Below are 13,202 nucleotides of genomic sequence, written 5' to 3'. Positions count from 1 at the left end.
GTAAAATTCTGATTTAAAGTTGCATATGAGAATTCAATAGTTTTGTAATACTAACAGTTGTATAATTCATTGGACATGAAAAAAGAAATAATTTTAATTGTAAGGAATTTTGATACAGATTTGGATTTAGGTAATTCTGATCATTTAAAGGCATTTTTTCTAAAAGAAGATTAATTTTTTACCTTCTTGGATATTTTCTAAGTATATAAATGTATTCGTGTATACTTGGAACACAACTGAGAAATAGAAAAGGAAAATCTAATTAGGAAAACCACAAAAAAACTATAATTACCTTAGATAAAAAAAACTGCCCTCATATCTCTGCAATAAAAGCTTTTAAAATTTACATCAAATTTTAAAGAAAGTAAAATAAGATATTGTTTTCTAAAATCAAAATCCCAACTTACTGCATACAAATCAGATTATTACATACTAAGCATCATTGCTTTTTTCTTTAAATATGTCAGTAATGATGTATCATCCTTTCTGGTCTGAATTGGAACCAAGCAAAGTATCTATTGCATCCCCCTGAAAGAAAAATGTCACACAATTACAATGAAATACAAAGAGAAAAAGTAACATTTAAAATGCCTTTAAAATTTATGTTAGTGATGCTCTTATAAAGGGCATCCAATTAATTAAATTGTAAAAAGGAAACAAAATTCGGTAATTTTAAGTAAAGGCAATCACTTTCTAGCATAAAATATAAACTTCCCTACTCTTCCTAAGAGTGACTCTTTTAATGAGGTTTGATCGATAATTTTGTATAAATTTTACCGTAATTTGAATAAGTAGCATAGTTTCATGGTTCACAAAATCAAAACTATCCTACAAGATACACACTAAAACATTTGATCTCAGCCTTTTCCACCAGTCCTCACAGCATTTTCCCCATAGGTAACCATTTGTATTAATTTCCTGTTTCTCAGTAAAATATTCATGTTTTTTTTAAATGAAGACAAACCGAGGTAAGTTTTAAGAAATACTGGGTCCGCCAAAGAGATAGTACAGTACCTAGTGACCCAGGTTCATTATCTGGCACCCCAACCCCAAGGATGGCTGGAAGACCCCAAGGGATAAAGCTGGGAATTACCAGGTGTGGCCTCAAAACTCACATTAAAGGATAAAGAGCTCAGCTTCAAATTTTGTGTTTAATAAATTATATTTAAATAAGATATAACTAGATATGCCAAGAACAGTAACAACAAGTCTCACAATGAAGACATTACTGGTACCCGCTTGAGCAAATCGATGAGCAACGGGATGACAGCGGTACAGTGACAGTGATAACTAAATGTATATACATATATATTATATATTTATATATATCTATAAACTTATATTTATATAATAGACATGGTATAAAATGTCTATTATGTGTTATTTATGTAAATATGGTGACAATATATACGTTATAAAAAAAATGCTCACACACATTCATAGTTTTCTCTTCTACCACCTTCCCAGTACACACTTACACAAATTTTGTTACAAAATTTTTGAAACAACCCAAGTCCCCCTCTCTACTACTCCAAATTCAGAGTTTGTGAGACAAATGCAATAGGTTTATGCATTGGAACTGCATTTAAGATCTGAGAGATATGGACAGAAGAAAAATAGAATTATTAGGAACTATATATCTTAATTCAGCTTTAATGCTTTTTGAGAGATAATAATAGAAAATAGAATTTTCTTTCTGGCTCTTTTGGCTCTCTCTCTGAAACAGGGTCACAGAAGATACAAGTTCCCCTAAACCTGTTAAAATATTTTTTACTCAATGAATGTTCAAGGAACTAAATAAAACATAGCTTATATAATAAAAAACTTAAATTCTTAGGTCAGTATCATTCAATGTATATGAAATCTGGTATATAGAGACCAAGGTATTTTAAAAAAAATTTTTATGCAGTGTGATTCGAAAAACAATTATGTAAAAAAAGATCAACTAAAACCCATGACCCAACCCTTAAAAAACTCAGCTTCTCTAAATGTATCTTTAACGGCAAGTTTAAAAGCAAGTGGAAACAGAGATAAACAAATGGAACTACCTTAAACTGAGAAGCTTCTGCACCTCAAAAGATACAGTGACCAGAATACAAAGACAGTCTACAGAATGGGAAAGGATATTCACCCATACCCATCTGACAAGGGGTTGATATCAAGGATTTACAAGACACTGGTTGAACTCCACAAAACCCCATCAGAAAATGGGGCGATGAAATGAACAGAAACTTTCTCAAGGAAGAAATGGCCAAAAGACACATGAAAAAATGCTCCTCATCACTAATCATCAGGGAGCTGTAGATCAAAACAACAATGAGATACCATCTCACACCACAGAAACTGGCTCACATCCAGAAGAACAAAAGCAACCAGTGTTGGCACGGATGTGGGGAGAAAGGGACTCTTCTTCACTGCTGGTGGGAATGCTGACTGGTTCAGCCCCTTTGGAAAACAGTATGGATGCTTTTCAAAAAATTTATAAATTGAGCTCCCATTTGATCCAGCAATACCACTTCTGGGAATATATCCCGGAGATGCAAAAAGTATAGCCGAAATGACATCTGTACTTATATGTTCATTGCAGCAATGTTTACAATAACCAGAAAAAACCCGAGTGCCCGAGAGCAGATGACTGGCTAAAGAAACTTTGGTAGATCTACACATGGAATACTATGCAGCTGTTAGAAAAGATGAAATCATTAAATTCGCATATCAGTGGATCAACGTGGAAAGTATCATGTTAAGTGAAATGACTCAGAAAGAGAGGGATAGACATAAAAAGATTGCACTCATTTGTGGAATATAAAATAACAGTAACTGAGAAGTACAAGTTGGCAGTGATGCAACTTCTGGCAGATATTTCTCTGGTCTTAGTTACTAAAATACTAAAATACAGAAACCCAAAACCGTGAGACCGCTAAATGCGGTCACTCGACCTCATACCTCTTCATTCTCAGCAATGGGAAACAAATTATCTAATGCTTCCTTTTCAGCAGGTCTGACTTTAGGGGAGAGACTTTTTAAACAATAATAGTGAGTTTTGTTGAAATATTGAATGCAATCAAAGTGAAAGTAAAGTGAAATTTATTAGTTACACAGGCGGGGGGGGGGCTGGAGGGACTAGGGGTGTGGGGGGGCTAGGGGTGTGGGGGGACGGGATGGGAGCTATACTGTTCTTGGTGGTGGAATATGTGCACTGGAGAAGGGATGGGTGTTCGAGCATTGTATAACTGAGACTTAAACCTGAAAACTTTGTAACCTTCCACATGGTGACTCAATAAAAAAATTCAATAAAATAACAGAGTGGGAGACTAACACCCAAGAATAGTGGAGATAAGTACCAGGAGGATTGCTCCACAGTTTGGAAGCCGGCCTTGAATGCTGGGGAAAAAGGCAGCTCAGATAGAGAAGGGACCACCAAGTAAAGGGTGCTAGAAGGACCCGTTAGGGATGGGAGATGTGGGCTGAAAGTAGACTATAGACGGAACATGATGGCCACTTAAACCACAACACCCAAAAGGAGAGAGAGAGAGAGCAAAAGGGAATGCCTTGCCACAGAGGTGGGGGATGGGGGGAGGATGGGGTGGGGGTGGTGGGAGGGATGCTGGGACCATTGGTGGTGGAAATCGGGCACTGGTGGAGGGATGAACACTCGACCACTGTATGACTGAAATGCAAGCATGAAAGTTTATAAGTCTGTAACTGTACCTCATGGTGATTCAGTAATAAAATTAAAAAAAAAACTCTACTTCTAATATGTTTGAACTTTCCTCTATTTTTTCAATGTCTGTCCCAAAACATATGTTGAAAACTTTCATAGGCCAGATACTCTAGTAGGTCATGGGAATATAATCTGGAACAAAACAAAAGGAAAAATTCACCATTTACCATGCCTAGTAAGTAGTGTCTTTGGGAACTCTTCCATCCAGCTAGACTCAAGAGACTAAAGAGATGTAAATGCTTTTTGCAGGTTCCAAAATTCCAACTTATGGAATAATAAAATAATGCAAAATTGCCTGAGCATCTTACCCGGCCAGTATCTGAAATAACGGGCATATTTCTTAGCTCGTACACAGTCACCTGCCCATCACTGTCTCCCACGAGAAGACAGTTTGCTTGCTTGGCGAACAGCACGGTCGTGAACTTGATGCCAGGGTTAGCATGATATACAATCAGAGGGTCCAAACTGCAATGAAATATTTAACTTGTAAATTTGATTGTTTTTCATGTCCTTTATTTTTGGTTTGGGGACCACACCCCATAGTGCTCTGGGGCTACTCTTGGCTCTATACATATATACTCGGGATGTTCCTGGAATGTGCTCAGGGAACTACGCAGTGCTCAAGACTTCTTGCGTGCAAGTGTATGCTTAACCAACGGAGCTGTCTCTTTTTTATGGAGACACTAAGATAAGCCTGGGATAGGTCTTGAGATTTCTTTTTTTTTTTTTAAGTTTCTTTATCTATTTCAAAGCTGATTCTCATTCTCATTCTCACTCTTCATTCATAACCGATTCTCATTCTCACTCTTCATTCATTTAACATTTTCATTTCTTCAGTGAGCCAGTTTCAGCCATGTAAATCAAAGCCATTCCCATTTGAAATGTGAAGTCCTAAATTTTAACTTCTCCTGATGGCAACTTGGACATATTAACTTGGCGAGGCCAAAATAACCAAGTATTTGGTCAAACCATATGTTACATGTTGCTGTGAAGGTAGTGTGATTTTTCTTAATGTGTGATTAGCATTTCAATGAGTAGAACTTTATAGGCAGATATGCTCTCTATGTGAGTAGGTCTCATCTAACCTGCAGAAGATCTTAAGAGAAAATACCGAGTTCCAAAAGTGAAATAATATTCTCCAAACTGCCTTCATCTCAGTCTGTTGTCCAGACTTCTTGGAACTTGATCAACCCACAACCATGAGAGTCAATTGCTTAAAATTTCTCTAGATAGGGGCTGGAGCGATAGCACAGCGGGTAGGGCGTTTGCCTTGCACGCGGCCAACCCAGGTTCGAATCCCAGCATCCCATATGGTCCCCTGAGCACTGCCAGGAGTAATTCCTGAGTGTAGAACCAGGAGTAACCCCTGTGCATCGCTGGGTGTGACCCAAAAAGCAAAAAATAATTTTCTCTAGATAGATATGGATTTAGAGATACGTAAATATGTAAATGAAGATAGATATATACGTAGATTATTTTCCCCTATCTCCCACATAGTCCCCGGAGCACACCACTAGTGATTACTGATAGCACATACCCTGAGCATCACCAGGTGTGACCCAGAAAACAGAAGAAAAAAAGAATTCAATTGACTGCATTCTTAGATAAATCAGGCAATAAAAAAGAATTCAACATAGTGACAATATTCTATGTCTGCCTATAAAAGTGTAAGACAATCTATTTTCATTCAGAATGTTTTAAACCAGGTATGACATAAGTAAATAACATCGTTATGACATCCTGGCATATGTTTTTATTATTAAGAGACTTTTATCATCACTGTCACTGTCACCCCATTGCTCATCGATTTGGTCAAGCGGGCATCAGTAACATCTCTCATTGTGAGACTTGTTACTGTTTTTGGCATATCCAATACACCATGAGTAGCTTGCCAGGCTCTGCCATGTGGACACAATACTCTCGGTAGCTTGCCGGGCTCTCTGAGAGGGGCGGAGGAATCGAACATGGGTTGGCCTCGTGAAAGGCAAACGCCCTACCACTGTGCTATCGCTCCAGCCCAGACTTTTATCATAGAAACTAGTGCTTATTTAGAGTGACATTGGCTTCTTCTAACGTATGTCAAAATTATCAAATTTGATTTAGTTTGAATAGCTTCCACCAGAAGTATCCCAAAGAAATATGTTAGTACTTACGTGCTCACACGAAGATCCCAAACCTCCACTCGAGTCTCATTTGCAGCCGCAAATATATAGGATGATTTGGGAGACCAAGCAACATCGTAAACAACGTAAGTAGTAGGATAAAAACTTAAAAATGGCTTGAGATTCTCCTGTTGCCAGAGAATAACACCCCAGTCTGCAGAACAGCTCAGGAATACATCACTACAAAATGGATTCCATGTTATTTTATACACAGGACCCTAGAAATAGGAACATAATTAGAATTCATAGGTAGACAGTGCTTTACGTTTTCAACTTTAAACATGACCAACAGACTAAAGATGCTCAGATTTCTAGCAGATTTATGTACCATATACTATGCTGCATATGGCTGGGCACTTGTTTTAGCTAGGAGTAGGTTATAAATTAAGTCATCAGTAAATTATGCCACAAAATATCAATATTGTATCTGTTACAATACTCACTAACTATAAATTATGATGATTCACTTTATTTTGTTTTTTTTTAATTGAATCACAATGAGACACACAGTTACAAAGTTATTCATGCTTGGGCTTCAGTCATACAATGTTCCAACATAAAAATAAATGTCTTAAGGAAAAAACAGAAGTGAGAAAAAAATTTTTTAAATATAAAAGATCCAGAAAATAAGCTCTTTCAAGAAACCATCTTACTTTGGGAGCACTTGTTATCATAAGCAAATACAATTCTTTGCTTTAAATTTTTAAATAGGATTTTCATAATTTGCAAAAACTAATCTAAGACATCTAGACACAAAATTAAATATCTCACACATTATTTATGGCTACCAAACAACACAGCACTAAATTCAAGTTGCATGTTTAACTCCAAAATTGTGAATTTATTGTGTGGCAAATGTAAGTAAAACTCTTTTGCACAATGATGCCTTTTTAAAAAAGCATGTTACAAAATAAATATAAATGTCCACACCTGTTACAATGAAACTAACCTTGTGTCCTCGATAGGTATCTAGGTATTGTTCATTATATGAACACGAGCATTTGTGAATATGACCTTCCTCAGTGCCAGCCAAGTAGATATTTGTGTCCTACAACACAAAAAGTCAAAAGGCATTGGTTTGTGATACCTTTGTAGAAACGCCAACTTAATGACTATAAAATCACTGAAGAACCAAACCTGTAAACACTGTTTGAAAATAGTGCCTGCTGTCCTTTTCTTTACCATTCTTTACAATAATCAAACCACATGCAAAACTACTGTGCAAAACAAAGAAGCAAACAAACAAAAAAAAGAATTACTGCCTTCAAGGGGAGCCCCTCAATCCTTGTTTTACTGTATAGAACCCACCAAGCCCCAGCAGTGCTTGTAAAAGCAGGCACAGCACTGAGCTGTCTGATCGACACAGCCTGGCAGAACATCACTGGGGGTGGCCCTCGAGCCTCCTGCGTTGGGGAATACTCCCCACCCTAAATAAATAAGAAATATTCTAACATTTTATGTTCAGAGACAGTGGAAGGGAAAGAGTGCGTGTTCATTCATTCGAATGACTCAAAGAGCAGGTGGATGACTTAGCAATCACTAGTGCATAGCTGCTGCTGGAACTCTAGCTGGGAAAGAAAGATCGAATGAGATGGAATCTTAAGTATCTGTAGCACTGTTACACTGTCATCCTGTTGGTCATCGGTTTGTTCACGAGCGGGCACCAGTAACATCACCATTGTGAGACTTATTGTTACTGCTTTTGGCATATCGAATACGCCACGAGGAGCTTGCCAGGCTCTATCGTGCGAGATGAAATCTTAAGTATCTATAAACATAGATAGTAAGTGGGGATTTTAAAAAGTATTTCATGGGCCAGAGAGAGTGTGTAGGAGTTAAGAGGAATGCCCTGCATGCCGTGGTCCCTGGCTCGACCTCTGGCCTCACATAATCCCCGGAATGTCACTGGATGTAGTTGCACTGTGCATGACAGGGTACTTAACGCCATCCAGGGTTTCTGGATTTATCGTAATGAAACGCAGGGTTTCTGCCCACTCGATGTCAATAGAAATCCGGCCCTACTCAACCTTCAACTTCAACAACCAAAATTATCCCAAGACACTGTGAATTGTGTCCTTGGAGGAACAACACCCCAACCCTTCCCACATTGAAAACCACTGTTCTAAAGTCAAGGTGAGATTTATATTGTGGGATTTTGAGAATGGAGCCTGTTAGTATAGGATTAATATATGACTGTTGGCAAAAATGCAGTACAATAAAAATTGGAACGCCAATTACTGGAGTAGACAGGGATTGGAAGTAGTGGCACAATGAGGTTTAAATAGCATTTAGATGGACGAATAGAATAGAGAAGGGACTCAAGTTTGGGTTTGCGTCAATTGGTGCATGACAGTATCTCTAAGAGATGAGCAAACATGTAACTGAAAACATCCAGAGTATGTTTTGTTTGTTTTGGCTTGGTTTCACATTTTAGTCCACACCTGGCAGTGCCAGTGACTTACTCCTGGCTGTGTGCACAGGGATCACTCCTGGCAGGATTCAGGAAACTATACAGAATGCCAGGGATCTTACCGAGCCGGCTGCATCCAACACAAGAGCCCTACCCACTGTAATCCTCTGTCCAGTGACTAAATTCCCTGACTTCAAGGAACTGTGCTCTGGTTTGGTTCTGGTCTTGATAATCAGGAGTGGATGTGGGCTTCCGGATGTGAGTCATGATTCATCCTAAAATACAGAGGGCTGTATTTGATTCTGTGAGAGGGCGGCAGAGCAGAGGTCCTCGACTCAAGCACAGATTTAGGAGGAGAATCCTTCCAGAACTCTCAGAGACACAAACCTTTCCCCGAGGAAAAAGAGCCAAGACATAGAGCAGCCAACTGGAAAGGGCGAGGCTACCGTGACTTGGCACCAACGCCTATGCTTGCTTGTTTTTGGCTTTCACTTATAAGTCATGATATTGATTAACATTTTATTTTCTCCCTCATACACTTCAGTTGGTGGATGCTATTATAGAATAATAAATAATGAGTTGAAATCATTTACCTCAAATAATCATTTACCTTGGGATGAAAAGCAAAACACATTCCAGGAGCCTGTCGAGATATCAAAGCTTCCCCTTTCTTCTCCTTTTCTGTTCCTTTCTTGCTGATAGTCGAAGTTCTTTTCAAACGCATTAAATCTTTATTTAAAGAAAAAAAATCGTCTTTGTTGTATGCCACTGAAAAAAATTACTGTGGATATCATGTGTGCCCCTCCCGCAAATTGTGGCGTGATTTCTGCCATCTTTTGTAATTCAGTTAAAATTAGAAACTACCAGAACCAGATGTTTAGGAAAAAAATGCCCAGGCTCAGTTTTTGTTTTTCTTTAATTTAGTCCAACCAAAACTTGTCACCTCTCAGACAGGGTTCCCTAGGAACTAATTCAGGACATAGCAAGATAATTTGATACATAAACATATATATACATTTATATGTGTCAATGTATGTAAATCTCTGCATATATAGCAAACACTAGGTTATATGTCACATACAGTACGTTCTTTACCATGAGAATCCAGTCCTTTTCGGATCACCCATTTTGAGATTCTCCCGTCTGCTGATATGGAAACTAGTATTTCTCTTTTGTCATCGCCTGTTGTTCCTCGGTCTTGTTCTATCCACTGGAGTTGCCATACAGGTCCCCAGTGTTTTTGTGGTGATTCACTGAAACAGACAAAAGTATTCTGCATAAAATCACTATGTGATAAATGTAGCTCCCAAGTGCACCTTAATTGAACCTTGCAGATCGGTGCTTTAACTGTCCAATATTAGTCTTTTTACTCGATATTTTGAGAAAGAAGAAAAACTTAGTCACCTAATATTCATTGATGATATTTTTTGTTCCTTACTAAAGGAAATTTACTGCCCTTAATTATATCAGCTGCATACCAGGAATATAAATGCATAACTTTTTTTTTCAGATTCAACTTCTTTTATTCATTTGTTCATTTTTTCCCAGTTGCAAGGAATAAATTTATTTTTATTTTAGACACATTTAACATAAGTATCTTCATATTCTCAAGCATTTTTATAGCTTATTCTTATAGCTATTCTTATAGCTTATTTTTATAGCTTATATCTTATTCAAATAAGCAATTGTCTCACCCTTCTGCCTATATTACAAGAATATCCACTGACATGATTCTTTGGCCTTGATTTTCAGAAGAAATATTTAAAATTTCTTCTGAAGAATTAAAATCACTTTTCAGATTACTCTTTCTAATCAGAATGATAAGTTTTTCTAGATCTAGTACTCGCTCACTTGACTTTTTAAATATAAGATCTCCAAAATAAGACTTCTGAATCAATATAATCATCCGAGTGTATATGTCATATTTGTGCATATATATGTATATACATGTACATGTATGTATTGCTATTTAGTAAAAATTTTGGACCTAATTCCTGAAAACAAGAAAATGTCCATGTTTACCATTTTGGGCAAACAATCTCAAAGGAAAGCTTAAGAGTCTGTGTTTTAATGCCTATTTCAAGTTCTAGCTAAGTTTATTCAAACATTTGATACAAACATTTCACCTCATTTTCACTCCATTGGTGTCTGATATTTCACAAAAACTCAAATGTTCAATATCTTTCACCTTTAACTTTGGATTTCCTTATGAATCATTCATTCACTGTACTCAAACAGTGTATTCTTATTACCAGCCTGATATTGTATGCCATACTGAGGATACAAAGGTAAAGTTAGACTAAATCCTTGCCTTCTTAAGGGAATTGTTTCCTTAAGATATATATATATATATATGTATATATGTGTATATATACAGTATGATAAATTTTATGAAAAGGTATTTGTAGAATACACAGACAAATAAAAAGGAATGAGCAAGTTTCCTGCCAGAGGTAAAACAATAAAGCTTAGAAGCAATAAGGCTTTATAACTTTTAGTTATAAGACAAACAAGTTATTTGTACAAACCGATATATAGCATAGTGATTATAATTTACATTGTATTGTAGCCTTGAAAGCAGTTAAGAAAACAGATCTTGAATGTTCTCCCTCAAAGAACGGTGACTAGGCGAGGTGATGATGTGTTAATTGGAGTGTGGTGATCACTTTATAATATATACATACATATATTAAAACATTATAGGGCCTCGGAGACAGCTCAAAGAACTGGGGGATAGGCTTTGCATTGTGAGACCCAGGTTGGAACTCTGGCACTGCATCCCTCCTTGAACACCACCAGATGAGCCCTCAAAAAAAACACCAATAACAAAAACATTTTGTATACCTTGGAAAAATCATATTTATTCAACCTAACATATACAATTTTTTCAAAGAAGTGAAAAATTGAAATGAAGAACAAAATAAATAAATTAAGAACAAATAAATTTGAGCTATTACGCCAAAGGAAGTTTGCTTATGAGGTGTGCAGAGAAGGCAAAGGGAATATTAAAAAAGAGTATTCTACAGGTCAGTGTGAAAGGAAGAGGTCTACTTTAAAAATAGAACTGTTGGGAATTTTCTTATCCTGAGGTGAGATGGTGAAGTCATAATGAGTATTTATTTACTATATCTCAAAATTTATGCATTTGTCACTTTGATTTCTATGTCTTTAGTATTGACTAAAAATCCAATTACTCTGTGGGGCAGACATTAGTGGTGGTGAGAAAATTCAAAATAATGGCAAATAATGGTAGTGGGATTGGTGTTGAAATATTGATTGTAATCAATTAAGTTATGAAAATAAAATAAAAAATTAAAAATCCAAAAAATTAAAAAATTTAAAAAGAATATTCTAGATAATTATGAATTATTAAATTTTAAAAAATCTTATCACCCATACCAACAGCATTGACTCAAAATTAAGCACATTAGATCATATATTATAGATTGGTAGATTATATAACACACAGATACACATCTACTAGCTTATATACTAATTTCTTCCCTAAATAGGATGCACTATATACTATTTAATTCTTAAAGTCTCACCTACTATCCAGGACAGGGGTGCTATTGTTGTTCTGTACGTTATAAATTGAAATGTTTCCATTGTAATGTCCCACTGCTAAAAGGTTAGGTGACCCAATGGAAAAATCTATAGCAGTAACACCATGTGGACTCTGATAAATACGTTCTGGCCACTGCAGAAAGAAATCAGTACATTACATTTGAAACTTGGCTTTATAGAACACAGTTAGGGAGAGTTGGGGGTGCATAGGCTAGACTGGTAGCAGCAAAGAATGAGAGTCAGCCTACTCCCCTCTTCCTAACTGCCAACAAAGTGGGGAAAAAAGGCATCAAATTTTTCATTAAACTCAATAACTAAAAAAAAGTAGCACAAGTGCCTACAATAATCCCCATAGTTTGCTAATCTTTCACCACAGATCCACATTCTCTTTTTTTTAATTGAATCACCTTGAGATACAATTACAAAGCTTTCATGTTTGAATTTTAGCCATACAATGATCAAACATGATTAGGTCTCAGGCACACAGTGTTCCAACACCCATCCCTTCACCAGTGCACATCCTCCATCACCAATGTCCCCAGTATAGCCCTCCTTTCCAACCCTCTTCCTGTCTCTATGGGGATTTTCCCCCCATACTCTCTCTCTCTCTCTTCTCTCTCTCTCTCTCTCTACTTTTGGGTATTACAGATCCACATTCTTTTTTTTTTAATTGAATTACCATGTGGAAAGTTACAAAGCTTTCAGGTTTAAGTCTCAGTTACACAATGCTTGAACACCCATCCCTTCACCAGTGCACATATTCCACCACCAAGAACCACAGTAAACCTCCCCCCCACTCCCCACCTCTCAACCCCTTACCCCACCTGTGTAGCTGATAAATTTCACTTTACTTTCTCTTTACTTTGATTATATTCAATATTTCAAAAGAAACCTCACTATTATTGTTTGAGATCCACATTCTTAAACAAATAATCAGCTTCAAATTAATTTGTATCTGTTCCTATCGTGCAGTATTTGTTTCAAGTGCTCTGTCTAATAATTTCTAGGCAATGCATAATACAAGCTCCAGGACTCTTTAAGATAAAATTGTCAGATTTGTTGTAATGCCTCATCTAAATCCTGTCTTGGTTCTAACAAACTACATAGAAAACAAATTTCTGATGAAGAGTCATGTATCAGTCCTTCCTTGGGTTTTAAATGGTTTTGTTCATTTGTTTTCTGATATGCCATATAAACTCAATCCCAAATACCTGGGGCCATATGAAAATTCTAATTTTTATATATGTTTTTCTAATATTTTTAAATCTTCCATTCCACATTTCAATGATGGATTGAAAATAAACATAAAGTGATAAAGTAACAGATTAACAAGGGATAG

At 36.6% G+C, this 13,202-nt stretch overlaps 1 protein-coding gene across 1 annotated transcript in view; it reads right to left on the bottom strand.

The window, feature by feature from the left end:
- Positions 1 to 477: 477 nt before the first annotated feature.
- Positions 478 to 13,202, bottom strand: part of DNAI4 (dynein axonemal intermediate chain 4) — a 59,953-nt gene continuing 47,228 nt past the window's right edge. The window contains exons 11-17 of the mRNA XM_055140828.1: positions 11,845 to 11,996; positions 9,392 to 9,549; positions 8,907 to 9,025; positions 6,836 to 6,934; positions 5,878 to 6,104; positions 4,033 to 4,189; positions 478 to 528 (exon numbers count right to left, since the gene is read on the bottom strand). Of these exons, the coding sequence (XP_054996803.1) occupies positions 478 to 528; positions 4,033 to 4,189; positions 5,878 to 6,104; positions 6,836 to 6,934; positions 8,907 to 9,025; positions 9,392 to 9,549; positions 11,845 to 11,996 (963 nt within the window). The remainder of the gene's footprint in view (positions 529 to 4,032; positions 4,190 to 5,877; positions 6,105 to 6,835; positions 6,935 to 8,906; positions 9,026 to 9,391; positions 9,550 to 11,844; positions 11,997 to 13,202) is intronic.

This window comes from Sorex araneus, chromosome 5 (assembly GCF_027595985.1).
Source record: "Sorex araneus isolate mSorAra2 chromosome 5, mSorAra2.pri, whole genome shotgun sequence".
Classification (NCBI taxonomy): domain Eukaryota; kingdom Metazoa; phylum Chordata; class Mammalia; order Eulipotyphla; family Soricidae; genus Sorex; species Sorex araneus.
The sequence above is the reverse complement of the archived record's forward strand: the minus strand, read 5'-3'. Positions and strand labels throughout refer to the sequence as shown.